General features: G+C 40.7%; 1 protein-coding gene across 1 annotated transcript; it reads left to right on the top strand.

Annotated features, from left to right (window-relative positions):
- Positions 1–383: 383 nt before the first annotated feature.
- On the top strand, positions 384–6,565 carry LOC116211906 (cytochrome P450 90B1). The gene is made up of 8 exons (XM_031546446.1): positions 384–822; positions 909–1,233; positions 1,332–1,484; positions 1,575–1,826; positions 1,989–2,081; positions 2,328–2,406; positions 2,564–2,670; positions 5,613–6,565. The coding sequence occupies exons 1-8, from the start codon at positions 620–622 to the stop codon at positions 5,856–5,858; spliced, it is 1,458 nt and encodes a 485-aa protein (XP_031402306.1). The 5' UTR covers positions 384–619; the 3' UTR covers positions 5,859–6,565.
- The last annotated feature ends 13,595 nt before the right edge of the window (positions 6,566–20,160 follow it).

Here is a 20,160-nt window from a genome sequence, read left to right on the forward strand (position 1 = left end):
ATCTGAAATCAAAAGGTTCAAACTTCACGCAGATCATGTATTTTCCGTGCACCATTAATTTATCTTATTCACGACCCATATTAGGTACATGTATTTATCTCATGATGATTGTATTCCTTTCTTTTTCTTTAATTTTGTTTATTATATATTTCATGATATTATTTTATTTGATTTCATCACTCCAACTCTTTAATTATTATTATTTTTAAATAATTTGGCAGTGACAGATTTGCAGGACTCCTTTAAGGTCGAAAACGGAAAGGAAGGGGGTTGCATATAAAGTATTAACGCAATCCAATTGGCTTCAAACCCCCCTCCCTTCCTCCCCTGCCTTTGCTTCCCACTGAAAAGCTTCAGTTTGGTTTCATCAAGAAGCCCCCCCCCCCCCCCCCCCCCCCCCCCCCCCCCCCCCCACACAGCTTTTCAAGTGTGAAGAAGAAGCAGAGGTGGAAGAAGAAGAAGAAGAACAGCAACAACCACCACCTTAAACTTTTATCAGTACACAAACAAACATAGAAAAATCCGAACATCCTTTCCAAGATAAATAAAAGAATGTCCTAACTTCTGAAAAGGAGAGACAGAGATTTGAATTAAGGTTTTTAGGAAACAAAGTCCTCAAATGTCCGACTCTGAGTTAATCCTCTGCCTTCTTCCCTCAGTCATAGCTCTGTTGCTCTTCTCTGTACTCATCCACAGGCGGCAGACCCATCTTAATCTCCCTCCGGGCCTCTCCGGCTGGCCTTTCATCGGCGAGACCATCGGTTATCTCCAGCCCTACTCTGCCACCACCATTGGCCACTTCATGGAGCAGCATGTCGCCAGGTGACTTTGTTGATCAGATACGCATAACCCGTGCAGCTTCCCGCCGGGCATCCGTTGAATGACTCTTTACCGGTTTCTTATTGCAGGTTCGGGAAGATTTACCGGTCCAACTTGTTCGGGGAGCCCACGATCGTGTCAGCGGATGCGGGATTGAATCGGTTTATTCTCCAGAATGAGGGGCGGTTGTTTGAGTGCAGCTATCCGAGGAGCATCGGGGGGATCCTCGGGAAATGGTCGATGCTGGTGCTGGTCGGGGACATGCACCGGGACATGAGAACCATATCCCTCAACTTCCTTAGCCATGGGAGGCTCAGGACTCATTTGCTAAGGGAAGTCGAGAAGAACACCTTGCTCGTTCTCGGCTCCTGGAGGGACAACTCCACGTTCTCGGCCCAGGACGAAGCCAAGAAGGTAAAAATATGTTCGGTTTTTGTGTCGAAAGATCAGGCTGGACTTTACCGGAATTGCCAGATGAGTTGACTGGCAGTTCTCTGTCTCCCGTTTTGCAGTTCACATTCAATCTGATGGCGAAGCACATCATGAGCCTCGATCCCGGAGAGCCCGAGACGGAGCAGCTCAAGAAAGAGTACGTCACTTTCATGAAAGGCGTCGTCTCGCCGCCACTTAATTTCCCGGGGACGGCTTACTGGAAAGCCTTAAGGGTAAAAGAACCATAACATTGAAAATCCCCTTAGTCAAGTTAGCTATGGAAATTCAATAGCCTCAGTTATTTTTCTTGGTGTCTCCGGCAGTCCCGATCGACAATCCTCAAATTCATTGAGCGGAAAATGGAGGAGAGGATCGAGAGGAAGAAGGAAGCGGGCGAGAGAGTGGAGGATGATGATCTCCTAGGATGGGTGTTGGAATATTCAAACCTCTCGACAGAGCAAATCCTGGACCTGATCCTGAGCTTGCTCTTCGCCGGTCACGAGACTTCCTCGGTCGCCATAGCTTTAGCAATCTTCTTCCTGGAAGGCTGCCCCAGAGCCATTGACCAATTAAGGGTATGTAAGCCATGAATATTTATGGACCCAATCGACCACCCAATTCGGAACCTGGTAAAAAAGTTAGTTATCAGATTCCCACACGTCCGAGTCAACTGTCCCGGTCGGTCTGATCACAAAAAATCTTTTATCTGATTGTAACTTGCTGGTGGGATTCTTCAGGAAGAGCACCTTGACATTGCCAGAGCAAAGAGGGAGGCAGGGGAAACAGAGTTGAACTGGGAAGACTACAAGAAGATGGAATTCACTCAATGTGTAAGCTCTCTCTATCTTCCTGCCCTTAACAAATATTAACATGTAATAACATGAAAATGTGACTCAGCAGCAATTTAAATCGCAATGATACCATTTTACCTGCACACCCTAGGGGTGAGCCTCAATTAATTAAATATTAACAGGTACTGTAGAATAACCTTAATCAGAATGTTTCCAAAAGTGGATTTATTTATTTATTTTTTTTAGATCTTTTTGAGCTGATTAAGGGGTTTCCTTCTTATGAAGGTTATCAGTGAGACGCTTAGACTGGGGAATGTGGTGAGGTTTCTGCACAGAAAGGCTCTCAAAGACGTCAGATACCAAGGTAAGGATTTTTACTTTTCTTTTTCTTAATTAGTAGTTGTTAGTTAAATATTGTTTTTTGGGTTATATATGTTTTATTAATAAATATTCAAATATTTATGGGGCTAAAAAAGAAATGGTCCTTTTTTTTTTTTTTGATTTTGGGTTGTGGAGAAAAGGGTATGACATTCCATGTGGTTGGAAAGTGCTGCCGGTGATTGCAGCCGTGCACTTGGATCCTCACCTTTTTGACCAACCTCAGCACTTCAATCCTTGGAGATGGCAGGTCGGTTCTTTTTTACTTTTTTCTTTATTTTTCTCCCTTCTCTTTTTGCCCTTAAAATAAAATAATTCCTCTTTTTCTTCTTAAATTTATAATAATAATTGATGATTTTGCTTCTATTATTTATGGGAGGGGCTTATTTTGGAGTGTGCATGGCGTCCTTTATAACTTTGCCAGCCTTTTGCCATCATTATGATCCATTCCTCTCTCTAATTCTACAACCCAAATATCCTTTCTTTTTTGCTTTTTTTCTTTTTTTCTTTTTTGGGTAAAACCCAAATATAATTCAACTAGAGCTTCTTACCAACCAAACCTGGGTAGGCTCCTCAAGAAGTCAATTTGATTGACCAGTACGCTAAACTAATGTTTAATTAATTCGATTCTCAACGGTGAGATTTTCTATGACCTTTTATCATATTCATGATAACAAAAACTCAAGACACGAAGAAGCTTCCTATAGTACGTTATGGCCCTATTAGCAACTCTTGCATCTGGCCTTACATTTTTCTTTAAACCCATGAAACTGATGAATGTTCGACCTTGGAGCCATGTCCTCTTCTCTAGACCCCAAGACCTTAGATCGAATTCTTGTCATTGCTTTTACAATGTTCACTTCCCTCTTTCTAATAAGAAAATTGAAAAGGAAGGTCCACCCTTGTCTGATAACTAATGTGAGACTAGGTTATGTGCCTTTTTTATAATCGAAAAATAGTAAAGAAATAGAGATCACGTGGAAAGGAGTGACTTTATTTCATGGTTGGACAAATGTACGTATACTTGTCAGACTGACCAGCTTCCTCAAACAAATTGATTGATATGGTTTTGACCTAGCTGAACCTCGTGAAAGAGGTTTTTGCTTGGCCATGGTCATTCGAGAGTCCTGCCCACAATTGGTCCTCATGCTGGCAGTAGTTCTAATTTTCAGATGATGCTCGGGTCCTCTTCTCCCCATTGAACCCCCAAATGTTCTAGAACGTTAGGATCATCCTAGAGATAACGGGAGGGAGATACTGTCCCGTCAGATCAAATCGAGGCAAGGTTTCCTGATGTTGTCCTTAGGATATGATCCGTGCGCGGTACATCAATAATGCCACTGCAAAGGGCGGAGCCCGCACGGGACCACTTAACGTTGGGGGATCCACAAAACATTACATCATAGCCGTTAGATTCGGTGCAATAGGGTGAAGGAAGGTTAGATTTTGATGCTAATTCTATGCTGGGAGGGAGGGGAGGCATCTCAGCCACATGGAACTGTCATCGTCAACAAAACAAAACAGTTTTTTGCTTGGCCGTACAGAGGGGAAGATCCATCCACCACCCTTATTTGTTAGCACGGTTCCACTTTAGCTGTCCGCCCCTCCAACCAGTCGTTTCTCATTGGAATGCCGTGAATAACAAAATCCTCCAATAGCATGGAGGTTGAGTGATCGGCTGTCCTCTACTGCAGGGCATGCTTGGTACTGGGCCGCATCGAAAATGACGTGTCAGGAGTATCTGATAGCAGTCCTCATAGGAGCGATTGATCGAACATCCATAGGAGAGAGTGGTGGAACCCAGTGAGGAGCAGTGGGTTAATGATTAGCCTCGTGCGTGTGGGTGGGGTTAGAGCCAGAGGTGAAGCCCATGTGGGTCGTGGGCCTCACACGTGCACGTGCATCAGTGCTTTTTGTGTGGTGGGTCAAATTTTTGCCCCAAAGGCTAAATAGTATTAGCTGGTCCCAAAAAAAAATTCCCCCCAACAAAAGGCAGTTTGAAAAGTAAGACAAAAAGGAAAAGGTCGGGTCAGATTCATCGGGTACCCGAGGGCAGTGATGATTGATGATTCTTGCTTGATATTCGACGTAAAATTTGGCCCAACGGGGGGGACTTCTGATGATACCGAATAAGGTATGCTGCACATAATACAGTATGGAATGAAATTGGGATCTCAAATGACATGACACCGGTGGTGGTGTAGTACAATCGTGTATAGGCTGGCTAGTTCAGAGTAGAACAACTAGTAGAGTCCCTCTTTGAAAGGGAAGTATGAGAGATAGCCCGTGGAATACGTCATTTTACAGGACCCATCATCGATAGGATGGACATATGATTTATGAACATTTGTTCTTTACTCCAAGATCCCTCTTATTAGCACATACGAGTTACTGGGGATCGCGTGAAGAATATTCGATGTGCTCGGAAATTATTAACCATTGCTGTGCTTCTGCTGAACCCAAACAAAAGAAAAAACCAAAGGATTAAAGATTTTCAATTGTTGTAGGGCGGTCGTTGTTTGGTACTTGATATCACTATGGCTCCTAGGAAAGACTAGGAACAACATGAGATGAGGAAACCTAAAAATACAAAATAAATGAACTCTTTTACCAAATAATTCGAGTTTTTGAATTAAACATGAACTCATTTACTTTTGAGTTCAAATAAAAATTTATGGTCTGTTTTACTTAATATTATATACTTAGTGTAAAAAATAAATGGAAAATGACAAACGGCTAAACCTATGTTGATGTTTTTGTCCTAAATGAACGCCTGGTCATGATTTAACATCATCTTGAAAGAGTAACACTTGATGTGATTATAAAGCTGACAAATTTGTGAATCTTTAGAACGGTTGGAAAATATCTAATGCACCTCGTGCTTCTCATGTCCAGATGTAAGCTAAGATATTAAAGTGGATCATCTATACCTATCGTTTTTATTTTATTACGCCGTGCAAGAAGAAAAGAATGGGAAGAAAATGATAAACCAGCCGCTCTTAGTTAGTTGCCTGTAGTCTCAGGTCCAAGAGATAAAGACCAACAGTCAGTTATTTGCGAAGCTGCACTCGATGCTTGGGAGTGGGCTTATCGATTAATATTCTGTTATATATGATTACCAATTTTTGTGTTTGATACTGCTTATGCTAGGCCTCCTCTTATAGTATATTATCCGATTGGACCATGTGACAGAATAATGGCCGTGCATCATCATCAAGTGGCACGGGCCCCTCCACGGGCAACTACTTCATGCCATTCGGGGGAGGACCCAGGTTATGCACGGGGTCGGAGCTGGCGAAGCTGGAGATGGCAGTGTTTATCCACCACTTGGTCCTGAACTTCAGCTGGGAATTGGCCGACTCTGACGAGGCCTTCGCCTTCCCTTTCGTCGACTTCCCTAAAGGCTTACCTATCCGGGTGTTCTCCCACAGCCAATGAACCACGCCCTTTGATTCGTGAGGCACATTCTCGAATGACCGACTCCTCGATTCTCAGCTTCAGAAGTCTCCCCTTTTCTTGGTGGTTGTTTTTTGTTTTTCTAAGGGAAAAGACAAGAGAAGGGGAGAGGAAGGGAGACCAGATGCAGATGATACAAAGAATTGGGTTGTAACTGGGGATTGAGTTCTTTGGATTTTTATTCCGACGGCCGGCTTACTGTTGAGCTCATTTGTCCGGGAAATTCCACGGTACAGTAAATGTACCGTTTCAGGAGTCTTTAATGATCGTTGAATCAACTCGTTTTGGGTGGGTCTCACAATGATCCGACAGTGATCATAGACTCCCGAACGGTACATGGACCGCACCATAGAGTTTTCCGATATGTATTCACACGAAGAAAAGAGAAAGACGAGTGAACAGAGATAGGACTGGTGCTAGGCTACTTGATGTGTAGTAGGACCACATTTCTATAATTCTATCCATAGTCCATTCCCATTTGTATATTTTCTATCAATTTTCTTTTTTCTTTTTTCTTTTTTTTTTCTCATGAAAGTGTAATTTGTGTAAAATTCAAACTTGCAATAGGCGCGTGCATTTTGGACAATTCTTAACGAAAAAGAGTAGAGATTGGAGGAGAAGAACATATGGTTTTAAGGATGTGAGTCTCTTAATTTATGTTTGTATAAACAGATCACGAATTAATATAACAGGATATCTCTCCGCCCTTGATTCCCTTTCTCTAATTTGCTAAGGGCATTTTAGGATGACTTTTTTGTCCTCTCTATAAATGCAAAAGAGGGAGGAATGAGTTTTAATACAGCTATATATATAGGATTTTGATGGGAATTAAGAGATTCTGAATTTAATAATTATCAGTAAGACTTATATATTTCTTTAATTTATTTATATTAGATTTATATTCAAATTAAAATACAAAAGAGGATGATTGAAACCCATATATATACATCTTGTATAGCTTTTCATGATGACAATCTTATATATTGTATAGGGATTACAACGAATTGAGTATTGATTAGTGATGCAATTTGTGACAAACTAGTGACAGAACTTTGCGACGGATTAGTGACGTAACTGTGACGGATGTTGTGACCAACTTGAGACGGATTTTTTGCGAGAAATCTGTTACGCATCAGTGGCCAATTCCTTCACTGAGTCGTAAATTAGGGTGACCATTATGTCACTAAGCCGTGACTGATTCTACACATATTGAATTCAATTAATTCAGCTCCTTTTTGATCTGTTTCGAATACATATCCACATCACATAAACACATAATCCATCCTTTCACAAATAAAATTCCGACTTCATTATCCAATAATAGAAACAATATTTTCAACACGGATTGTCCAAACAAAATGATGGCCTCAACCAAGTGTCATCCAACAACAAAAACAATGTTTTTTCAACACCAATTGTCCCCAAAAAAAAAAAGTGATGTCTCCGACAAGGTGTCACAATCCAAGATAATCCATCCATATATATGCAAGATGATTTATCCATATCTATTGATACGCGACATGAACTACTCACATATATAGCCATATCTCGTGTAGGAGGTGAATTTCCTCCATGTGGCTGGACTCCTCACTTAAGTAACTCACTTAAGATCTTCTCTACTTATTCTCTCGTACGTGGCTTAATCTCTACTTCCATTCCCCATCACAATTCTTGTCGTATACGCTCCTCAATGTTCTTAAACTGCCTCGATGTCCTTAACATGCTCATCAACAATTGCACGCGACGAAGATCCATCCTGCTCACATCTAGAAGTAGCCGAATAAGATCCGTTGGATCCTATGACCAACTTAAGATCTTATCGACTTCCAAACCCATATATTCGCCTTTTAGTTGGAGATCCAGCAACCTGAATCCATGCATTCGAGTCAAAACTCGGCAGGGACGAAACATCTGAGCCATATTTTTCAATGATGGTTGATATAAAATCAGCCTAGAAATGGAAAACATAGTAATATTACAATCTTAAATTATGAGAATCAATAACCAAATGCAGCAAAATACTTACATGAAATCTTTTGGACCTATTGTCCACAAATTCACCATCAGTTCCATCCTTATGGCGATGCTTATGGACATAATCATATACTCCAAGTTCACTTATATTCCTACCCAATTTTTTTCTTCTGCATGGTCAAAGTTCTCTATGAGATAAATAATCTACAAGATTTATATAACGTAATAAATAGATGTTCGGTTACCAATTCTCTCTCATGCTCTGCTAAAGGAATGTAACCACCAATATGCTTCACCATTCCGTCATGTTTCTTTGTGCTCTTGTCCTTCTTTGCAGCATCGAACCTACGTCTCCACTCAGGTGACTACCGAATCTCAACCAGCTCATCCTATATATTTCCATGAATCCACGAATGATTAAAGGTTTTTCAGTCCAGCAACATCAATTTTCTTATGCAGCTTATACTGTTCTTTTCTAACTTTATAAAATATGTTGCTATAATGTTCACCACAACTCTTCAGAAATAAGTTCTTAACAACTCTATCTGATTCATTCCACTTATAAGTCGCCTAAAAAAAACATAAAACTAACATTAGCAATAAGTCAGTGCACAGAAGACCTGCTTCAAGCCATATTTTTAATAAAGTCAGTCTAAACATATCAGTCACAAAATAAAAGGAGAGAATACCAAGGAGATCAACTTAATAAGTTTCAGTACCTTGGATGAACAATACGAATCAACCCTAGCATCATGGGGAACAAAGTATGATTCTAGATGCATTCCATTCAACTAGGGACATGATCAATAACCTCAAGCAGACATGTCAAAATTGACCACATAAGCAAAGGAAAGCATTGAATCGATTTCAAGCATCATCTAGGCAACCAAGGGCAGTCAGCAACTCTGTTTTTAGCCTACAATCACATCAGCAACCAGAATCCATATGACCTCAAAAATCGATTCTAGGCATGTTAAGTTCAGCTATTACACCACATTAGGATCCACCAATCGAAACCAGCACAATAACATCATTAGGGGGAAGTGTCACCGAGCTATTAGGCACATGTACAATAAGTTGTTAGTCTAGACAGGAGTCAACGTGTATATCTTAGTTTGTTAGCTTGTTAGCTAGTATCTTGCATTTATCTTTTTGTTAGCTCCCATATCTCTGTACGTGACTTACCTCTGAATGAATAGACAGAAAGTTCAGCTCATTCTCTTGGCTTTGAGCAAATTTACATGGTATCAGAGCCTACCTCAGAGACCGATTGCATCTTAGCTGATATTCAATACCTCTTTCATCCACTCATATCAACTTCATCAGTTTATACCCTCAGCTCTTCAGATAACCCCGCAAATGTCCTTATCCGATGCCTACTGGATGGAGAAAACTAACTCACATGGTCGCGTCTCATGCGAACCACACTCCGAGCCAAAAACAAGTTGGCCTTCATGTTAGTGATATGCCTTAGAGCCAATTTATGTATTTGGATAATTCCTTTTATGGCAACAAAGTTTATTCTATTATTTGTATATTGTCTATGTTTATTAGAATAAAGTTCTTAAGATATTTTGAATGTTTCATTCTTAAAGAGTTAAGAATATGAGTGACAAAGTATTTCGGTAAGAATATAAACCGTTCACGATTGTATGAGACTTAATCGAACATTATTTCTTCAGATAGATGTTCACCTCTGTCTGTATTTATTATTAGTAAATAGATACTAATGAAGATAGAGTAGTGAGTCTCATGCTAATTGACAACAGTTGTCAAGCAGACATGTAGACACTTTATATGATAAGTGAGTCGAACGTGACGAATAGATATTGTTCACATGGTATCTTCACTATTGTCAATGAAAATTATCTAGACTATTCTATTGTATGTAGTCCTTAGACCGGAGATGGAGCGACTGTCTCATATATAGGTAATTAGGATTTTCTACTACGTATATGCTTGTGCTCTGCATAGGTATCCACCAGGTGTGGTCTTAGTTAGTTGTATGTGGAGACATGAGACCAATCCAGATGGGATTTATTAACCTGAAGAAGCAGAGAAAAGATCCAATGGGTATGAGTTATATTTTGGATCAAGTAGTTCTTGGCCAAGGCGAGTTTAACGGGAAAGAGTTTCTATTTTGTCAATCTAAGAATGGAATTCAGAGATTCATATGATCGGCTATAGAGTTTAACATTCACCATGATTTTGGCTAGATCGGGATTTTGTAGTAAAGAGACAGGCATATATACGATGTATAGTCATCGGTTCATAAGAGGGTATTAATTCTACATTTTTCACTATTATGATTGTCATGATATGTTGTTAGATACCCTTTCAGATCGAAATGGCATTTTGGGAATTGTGCTTTTGGTTTCGGAAAGAGTTTCTGGTAATGTCAAAGAGTTGATATTGTAGTCCCATTACCTCTCAGTGATGAACCTAGTAAGTCACACACAATAGGGCGTGTGAAAGCCAAGATCGAATCGATTCTATTTAAGGTGGTTAATTGAAGATCGATTATCGAGTACGACGTGCAATGTGGTTGCAGGAATGCTAGCACATCCCGAAGTTGATACCGATTCATGGGTGAGTTCCTCACAAGGAAATAGATTGTCTAAGTGGAAATTATACTCTAAGACATTATGGTATTTTACTTGTATGGCTTGTGGCAAGTTATCAGATAACTTAAAATGCAAGGACCTAATAGTGATTAATTAATTAATAAAGGATTAATTAATAATTGCTATTTAGTCCTTAGGGTTATGTCAAGACCCTATATATAGATATAGTCGTCTTGAATAACGGGTTGATCGAAAAATCAATTGAGCGAGCCATTAAGTAAGAGAGAGAGACAGCAGAATTGCCTAGGTAGCCGTCCTCCTCAGCATAACCAGAGGCCAGTCACAGCCATCCTTGGCCCTTCTACGGCCGAGTCCTTCCTCCTTGGCCGCTCATCTCCTTCCTCGTGTTCGTGAAGCTCCGATCATCTTGGTGACCGTAGACCGGAGTTCCTAGACTTGTGTGGAGGATTCTCTTGGCGAGTAACCGTTCGTGTGGATAAACTAGAGGCCGGGCACTTGAACGGTTTATTACAATCTAATCGATTCAAAGGTAAGATAAAAGGTAAATCAATAGAATCGATTTGCTTGTTATCTAATTCGATGGAAGTGATTACTAGATCGATATATTTTACGGTAATGTTTGATGAGATCGAACTTAAAATTTTAAAAATTATAATTTTCTATTTCCGCTGCCTTCAGTCTAGGGTTTTCTAACACTTCATAAAGGGAAGCATCACCAAACTAGCTGAAGGAAGTGCAGATGAAGACAAGTGGATCCCCTGCAACTCAATGATCGCGGCACGGATCTCAAGCTCGCTGGGAAAGGAGCGTCAACTGAGCATTGCGTGCATTGAAGAAGCCAAGGCACTGTTGGACGACTTGAGGGAGAGGTTCTCCCAAGGAAATGAGACAAGGATTTACGAGATTAAGTCTTGGATTTGTCTCCTGAAACAAGAAGGTCGATACGTCTCCGAGTATTACTTGAAGCTTAAGGGGAAGTAGGACGAGCTGGACAACTTCCTTGAAGTTTCAAGTTGCACATGTGCGGCTGCCACCTCTCTTGCATCCCGGAAAGAGAAGGAAAAAGCACACCAATTCCTCATGAGGCTCACTTCTGTGTTTCGCATGGTATGATCAAATATTCTGAGTACTGAGCCCTTCCCTCCGCTCAATCGTATATATGCGATGTTGTTCACGAAGAGGGACAAAAAATAGTTGCTCATGCTGGTGAAGCAGGTCCCAAAGCTGCAGCTTTTGCGATAAGAGGGAGACGGGAATCAATCATATGATCATGGTTGACCTTTCTGTGATCACTGCAACAAGCCCGGGCACTCCCAAAGCACCTGCTGGAATATCCATGGGAAACCGATGGATTGGGAGTCGACGCAGCAGAACAGGATCAAAGGAAAGCAATCTGGACAGTCTGGTCGTTATCGGCAGAAAAGGGTCGGGCAGAGCTGGAATGGGCGACGTGGCTCAAATGGTCAGGCTAATTGACGCAGCATACAACGCGAGTAACCGTCAGAGACTCGTTGATTCGCGCACGAATACCGGAAATACGACCTTCTATATCTGTTGATTTTACGAATACCAGGAAATAGGCATCAAACTCGAATCGATCCGAGATTGGACAAAGCAAGAAAGCTCTGAATTTTATTGATAATCTGAAAAGACGACTCCCCTTACCCTAAGGCTTACAGAAAGTTTAAATAGGGTATTAATAAACCTAAATTGCATAAAAAGAACTAAACTTTTCAAAAATTACAAAAACACCCTAATTAACATAAATTGCCTGTTTGAGGCCTTAAACGATGAAATTTGCCTTAAATATCGAAAAATCACGGCAAAGCGGTGAGTTTTGCTCCGGAGGCCATTTCCTTCAAAATAGGGCCGTCATAACTTATTTTTTTTCAGGTACCGACTTGTCAAGTCTTCTGCCGCATCACTAATGTAGCTTAGGCTACACAACAAGCTGACCGGACCAGCACTGTGGCCAAGTCCAATCAACTTTTGGAGCAGTCACCTATGCAACGCCAGCGACTTCTTGAGATAGTTGGAGCCGATGATAAAGAGGGCGAACCTCTGACCAGTAACAAAATTAACTTCTGTTCATTCTAAAGTTGATTAGATCATAGACACAGTGCCTCCCGACACATGACGAGGTGCGCAGATTTTTTGTCTGATTTGAAACCGTTAAATGGGGACATTCACAGTCCATATTCCTAATGGACGAGCTGTTCCGGCAACCTATGTTGGCACCATTTGACTTGGCGACAATTTCATCTTGTTTAATGTTCTATTACTTCCTGAATTTTATTGTCACTTGATCTCAGTTGGACAATTGTTATCTGACATGAGCTCTTTGTAATATTTCTTTCCAAAGTGTGCTTAATTCAAGACCTAGCCTTGAGGAGGACGACTGGAGTGGGTGAGCTTGACAGCAGTGGCTACTATCTGCATCGTGCAGTCTCCTCTGCTGTTGCTTCTCCAGTCCTTCATGAGAATAAATAGATATGGCACAGGCATCTAGGACATCCATCTCAACATGTAATTTTCAAGAGTACTGAGTCAGGTCTAGGTGAAAGAAATAAAGATGGTGACATTTGTCATAGAGCGAAGCAGACTCGCTCATCATTTCCCGACAGTTTGAGTAAAGCATCGTATTTGTTTCAGTTAGTCCATTGTGATCTTTGAGGTCTATATAAAACGAAGTCTATTTCTGGTGCTTACTACTTCCTGACTATAGTCAATGATTTTAGCAGATCCGCTTGGTTATAACTGTTGAAAGACAAATCTGAACCTTGCAAACACTTAATGGCATTTTGCAACCTGACCAAGAATCAATTCGAATAAATCTGTTAAGATACTTCGCAGTGACAATGGCCTCGAGTTCTTCTCAAAAAAATTACAAGACTATTTTGCGTCACAAGGGATCATTCACCAGACATTTTGCACTGACACTCCTCGACAAAACGGACGGGTGGAAAGGAAGCATTGGCACATTCTCAATGTGGCCCGAGCTCTAGTGTTTCAAGCTTCCTTGCCTGTATGCTTCTGGGGTGAATGTGTCTCAACGGCGGCATACTTAATCAATATCACACCATCGATTGCTCTTTCCGACAAAACAGAGCTACTATTTGGTAAACCACCGGATTACTCACAATTGAGAGTCTCTGGTTATGCTATGCACATCGCAGGCCCGTGTCAAAGACAAGTTTGATGAATGAGTACGAAAATGCATTTTCGTTGGTTATCCACACGGAAAGAAAAGATGGCATCTTTATGACATCAAGACCCAGGCAATCTTTGTATCTCCGGACGTCCGCTTTTATGCGGATATTTTTTCAGTCTCAACAAATGAAGACAGACTTGATTCTCTTCCATTCCGTGGTGATCGCACTCAGCTTCATGCCTCGTCCCCATTCACAGATCCGGTTGGTTATCCAGATGAGAAGCCCGACATTCAGACTCAAGGGGAGACTCAGACCTCTATTCTAGTGCAGAATCAGGGCGAGTCTCGGACCTATGCTCCACTTCAGGGGGAGTCTGAGCAGCTCGTTTCTCCTTCTCCAGTCCAAAGGAAATTTGGGCCACGAGATGATATTGCTAAACCCTTTCAGATGGTTTCCGATCTATTTTGCCTCCATGCTCAAGGCTGCAATTACAGAAAACACATGGACAGCAGCTTCCTCGTCGCTCAGATCGCATTCGACAATGCTCCAGGTCTGCTCCACCGACTGCTTCTCGGCTGCCATCTCAGAACACATCCGGGCAGAGGCTTCTTCGTCAATAAGATCAAGCTAAACAGCACCCTGGTCACTTTCCTGATTTTATATGCCACACAGCTCGAAACAAATCCCCGCCCATCTCTAGCTCACTTCTCAAGTCGAACTCCTCAGGTATGTCCTACTCTATTGGAAACTATTTATCTTATTTGAGAGTTTCTAATTGATATTTGTCCTATGTTGCGGCAATCGATTCTGATGCGGAGCCCAGGGATTATAAGCAAACAGTCAAAGATCCCAAGTGGAGGGCTGCCATGGGTGCGGAAATAAGTGCTCTAGAGTCTAATAAGACGTGGACCATTCAGCTTTTACCTCCGGGGAAACAACCGATAGGATGCAACCATAAGCACACTGATGGCAGCATAGAGAGGTTCAAAGCCCAGCTCGTGGCAAAGGGCTTTACACAAGTGGAAGGAATAGACTTCCACGAGACCTTTGCACCAATTGCCAAGCCCGTAAAGGTCCATTGCTTATTAACCCTTGCGATGGCAAACAAGTGGGAGATGCACCAAACAACTCCTTTTTACAGGGCAATGTTGAGGAAGAAGTTCACATGAAGCTACCACCAGGTTTCTTGTGAGACCCGGCATTTTGGATATACAAGCATTCACACACACACATAAACTTATGTTAAGATCCAATTTATTTTTGGTATATGTGGGCTTATTAAATTAGTCTGGGCCAAACCCACCAATTCCACCCAATTATTTTCTTACCCGAATATTCTCCACCACCTCTTATTTCTCTCTCCTTTATATTCGTTCTCTTTCTTTTCTTTTCATCTCTTCAGCTGGAACAAAATCACAGAGGCCTAGTGAGAGAGATGGAGAGAAGAGGAGGAAGCGGGAGGAACTTCCAAAGGCAATGGCAAGAAGCTCCGTGCATGTCTGCGAAAACCCAACTCCACGGGACCGAGGAGGCTGAATCCCAGCATTCGAAAGGCTCGATTCGATAGACTATATCTTGGGAGTTCTATAAGTTAGAGACTGCGCGGGAGAATAATTTTGATATGGGGGTTTGGCATGGAAGATTTTTAGCTAGAACTTTATGTTTTATAGGTATTAGAGCTATGTATATAGTACTTGTAATAAGTTACGACTTGAAAGATTTTGTTTAACTGCTCATGAGATGTTGTAAGAAATATGTTGTATTTATCTTTTTAGAGATCTATGATTTTCAATATATATATATTTATGGCTTTTCATGAAAGAAATATTATAATTTAATTAGCATTAATATTCGATTTTGAAAATTTTAAAATTTTAGGAAAAATGTTGCTAAAATTTTGGGTTGTGACATTTCTCTTCTCATGGACCAGTTTATGCATGTCAACTACACAAGTCTCTTTACGGTATTCGTCAAGCATGGAGAAACTGGTTTCCAAAGTTCTCCAACTCACTGCTGCATCATGGTTTCTCCAAATCTGAAGCAGACAATTCCTTATTCACATGCAGACGTGGTAGCTGATTTCTTGCTGTATTAGTGTATGTGATGATCTCATTATCGTTGGCAATGATTCAACTCAATGTGCCTCATTCAAACAATATCTGAGCAGCTGCTCTCGAATAAAAGATATGGGCAATCTTCAATATTTCCTTGGCATTGCAGTGATAAAGATGGACGCGGGACTCTTTCTCAATCAAAGGAAGTACATTATGGACATTCTAACTGAGAGTGGCATGCTGGGGTCTCGGAGTTCAGGTTTTCCTATGGAGCAAAATCATAAACTTCACTCTGATGCAGGTGCTCCTTTTCCCAATCCGAGCCGTTATTGACGTCTCGTGGGACGTCTCGTCTATCTCACTATTACACGTTCGGAGTTATGCTACTCTTTTTATGTTTTATCTCAATTTCTTCAAGATCCGAGGCAGGATCATTGGGATGCCGCATTAAGAGTTCTTCGTTACCTCAAACAATCACCAGGACAAGGCATATTTTTATGAACCAACTCACTGGATCTAGTAGCATATTGTGATTCGGATTGGGCCAGCTGCCCTATGACTCATCGTTTGGTTATGGGGTATTACATCACTCTCGGTCGGAGCCAATCTCGTGGAAAACTAAGAAACAAACCACTGTCTTTCGATCTTCAGCTGAAACTGAGTACCGAGCTATGGCAGCTGCGGTTAGTGAAGTCATTTGGCTCCGAAGTCTCTTATCAGATTTGGCCATCAAGTGTTCTCGGCCAACTACGTTCTATTGTGATAATCAAGTGGCCCTTCATATAGCTGCAAATCCGGTGTTCCACGAGCGCACAACGCACATCAAAATCAATTGTCACTTCATACGGGAACACATCAAGTCTCAAGTCATCCAAACAGCTCATGAATTAACTCAGTTTCAACTAGCTGATTTGTTTACAAAAGCACTAGCCAGAGATCGTTTTCAATGTGTTTTCGGCAAGTTGGGCATTCGGAACCCTCTTTCTCCAACTTGAGGGGGAGTGTCACCAAGCTGGTAGGCACATGTACAGTAAGTTGTTAGTCTTGACAGTAGTGAACATGTATATCTTAGTTTGTTAGCTTGTTAGCTAGTATCTTGCACATATGTATCTTTCTGTTAGCTTCCGTGTCTCTATATCTCAGATCTCAGGTGTTCCCATAAATGTACGCGACTTACCTCTAAATGAATAGACAGAAAGTTCAGCTCAGTCTGTTGGCTTTGTGCAAATTTACTGGAAGCATTAGGCTTCATTTCAAACAAGTCTTTGACATACAAATACGATCAGAAACTTACAGTATACAACCCCAAGGAACATGGCAAGAAAATGTGTTTTTTAGAATCATCTTCACACAGATGATCCTAGAACTCTCTATTTTAGTCGGAAAGAGGAGCACCAGCTATACCCTAAAGTCTCTCCATATATCTTCTTGATTTTCAACAGGCACTTTTTACTGTTCCGGCCAAACTGCTTTACTGTTACTTCTTGTGATGGCAGTGATAACATTACTGACACATGAACAAAACTGCAATCACAAAATAAACTTTAAAATAAAATAAAGCTTGATATGTATAATCGTGATACTTAATATATAATCAAAATTCATCTTTGCTTGTAAATCTAAACTAGAGTTCTAGCTGCTTCATTTACAGGTTCTTCAGTCCCACGGTTTATGCCTCTTGCCCTATAGGTCGATGAAGGTCTCTCCTTGAGTTCATGTTCCTTTGCAAGCTCCAAGGAAGCACCAGCCTCTCCATGCAATTGCGGTAGCATAGTGATAGTGCTAGTAGCATCATTCGAATTGATTGATGTTCTGGTTGGCAGATCTGTTGGATTTGAATATCTCATCCCTCTCCTGAAAGTGGTTTCTTCTCTGCCTCCGTTTGAATTCCCTCTACTAGCACCACCTCTCACCGTTATGTCAGCAAAATGTACCAAATAAATGACATCAATTACTCGTGTATATCATCAATAGTACTAAGACCACACATAAAATACTATAAACAAGATTTGGTACATCGCTTTATATAGATTTGTAAAATGAAAATAGCAGCATCATTACTAGAAAGGTAACATAGACTTTTTAAATAAGATACGATATATCGCAAAAGAAGGAAAAAGAAAAAACAAAACAAAACAAAATGGCATACTTACAGAAAAATAAAAGTGCTTTATATGAGAAGTCACTCATGCATATCATCATCACTCCTGGAAAGTTCATCCTCCTCCTCCTCCTCCTCCTCCTCCTCCTCCTGCTTCTTGTCCTCATCATCCTCCTCCTCCTCCGCCTTGTCTTCCTCCTCTTCTTGTGCTTCCTCCTCTTCATCAATATAATCTAGATATGCTCTATCAATAATAATCTCTGGATCATCAGGTTCGATGGTTGATTTCACTAATGCAGGAGTACACATATCATTTTCTTGATAATATCCTTCCTGAGGACTCATATCTTCATCAAGAACTTGAGCTAAAGGAATATCAACTACTTCTACCTCTAGTTTACATACAACCCACCAATCCCTCCTCTCTTTACTTCTCGAAGGATAACTCATATAATACATTTGCTGAGCCCGTTGAGCTTAGATAAATGACTCATTTGTGGACGATTTAGATTTATGTTGAAATTCAACTAAGCCATGACAAGGATACACAATCAACCCTTTATCTGTATCGTACCAATCACATTTGAATATAACAAGAATATTTTCCCGACCAGCATACTTCAACTCCAATATATCCCCTAACATGTAATAGTCACATTTATACTCATTATAACAGCTACCCTTAACACAAACTCCGTTGTTCAATGATGTCTCCCGTCGCCCTGATGTCAAACAAGAAACCATTTGTAAAGTACAAGTTATAATTCCTTACTCTACGTAATGGGCCTTTTGACAAATCCACGATCCTGGGATGTAAATGTCCTTTTTGCTCAACGACCTATTAAATTAAAAATAATAACGGTTGATGAGGGGAGATCACGTGGCAAGAGTTTATTGGGCAAGGAGGCCAGAAAGAATAAAGAAATACAAACAACACTGGTCTTGCAAGTTGGATAAATAGTCAGCAAGCCTATGTGGTAGACCCTAGGATATAGCCTGTCAATTTGTCAAAGCCTAATTCTAAAAGCCTAGATTGGGGTCAAGGAATTAACCTTATAAACAGGGGATGTTTCTCTTGCACCCATTCAAGAGAGAGCAGGAGGTTGCATTTCCCCTGTCAAAAGAGCTCCATTTTTATACATATACAAATATTCAATAATAAACAAGCATCAGATCCTTTCTATAGAGGCATGAGTACAAGCGAATCACCCGATATCGATTTTTGACATCGACATTTTGACCGCCGTCCGTGGGAAAGAAGCAAAAAGGTCATGACTCTAGAGGAAGAAACAAACAAGGATGGGCCCCCATCCAATCCAAGCCCGCACAGCCAGTCCGGGACGCTAGAGCCATCATCAAGTCAGCGACGTCCAGTTGCCGAACTGTTTGAGCAACTCAAAAAATGGATCGTCGAGCGTGAACAGAATGCCACAAGAAATCAGCCCGATGTCACACTAAACGAGAAACCAGATTGCTGGCAAAAAAACCAAATTGGCTGAAGAATCCTCGCAGGATTTAGAAGAAAGAACCTCAAATTCAAATGAAAAAGAGGAAGGAAGTGCTCATCATACAGAAACTGATGAAGAAGACAAAAATTTGGAGAAGAGGATTGACCAGAAGATCTCGGATGCCTTAAAAAATGCTCAAATAAGCAAAATATCATCAGTAGAAGACAATATAGGAGAATCACCATTCGCGGATAACATTACCCAGGCCCATTTGCCAAAATTTAAAATGCTTGCAATAAGACCATATGACGGTCTTCTGATCTAATGGACTATATTGAGAGCTACCAGAACCGCATGATGCTACAAGACGCTGCAGACGCCACATTGTCCCGAGCATTTCCATCCACTTTGGAAAAATCAGCTCGAACCTGGTTTTGAAATTTGGGACCTAAAATAATTGGCTTATTTAAAGACTTGGCTCAAGTCTTTCTAAAACACTTTGTAAACGTTAAGAAACAAAAGAAAAATCCAGGGAGCTTGATGCCGGTTTTGCATGGAAAAGAAGAGAGTCTATGAGATTACATCTAACGATTCACAGCTGCAGCATGGGAAATTTGTAACATCCCCAAATTTACATGTTCCTATACGTAAAGCTTTCATTACATTTTGCTATTAATTATTTATTATAATTTTAATATTATATGAAGATAAAGTTTCAATTTAACTTTTCAGGTGTCAAACTTTGCTTGAGCTTAATCACACAATCCTAATTCATGCATTTCTTCCACGCCACTTATATTCTTGGTTTCCACCGCCATATTTTATCCTCCTTTATAACTGTTGCTTTTCATTCTTCTGGCCATTTCACTTTCACGGCAAAAGCATAAAAAGAGAGAGAGTTTTGAGAGTGGAAAGCAATATGCAGCTTTGAGTGAAAAAAAAGAAGAAGAAGAAAACAAAAATAGAAATC

Source organism: Punica granatum, chromosome 6 (genome assembly GCF_007655135.1).
Source record: "Punica granatum isolate Tunisia-2019 chromosome 6, ASM765513v2, whole genome shotgun sequence".
In the NCBI taxonomy this organism is placed as follows: Eukaryota; Viridiplantae; Streptophyta; class Magnoliopsida; order Myrtales; family Lythraceae; genus Punica; species Punica granatum.

Coding starts and splice junctions, on each gene's coding strand:
- LOC116211906 (XM_031546446.1), top strand. CDS start 620: ATGTCCGACTCTGAGTTAATCCTCTGCCTTCTTCCCTCAGTCATAGCT. Junction 2,082..2,327: donor AGATGGAATTCACTCAATGT/GTAAGCTCTCTC, acceptor CTTCTTATGAAG/GTTATCAGTGAGACGCTTAG. Junction 2,407..2,563: donor CAAAGACGTCAGATACCAAG/GTAAGGATTTTT, acceptor TGTGGAGAAAAG/GGTATGACATTCCATGTGGT.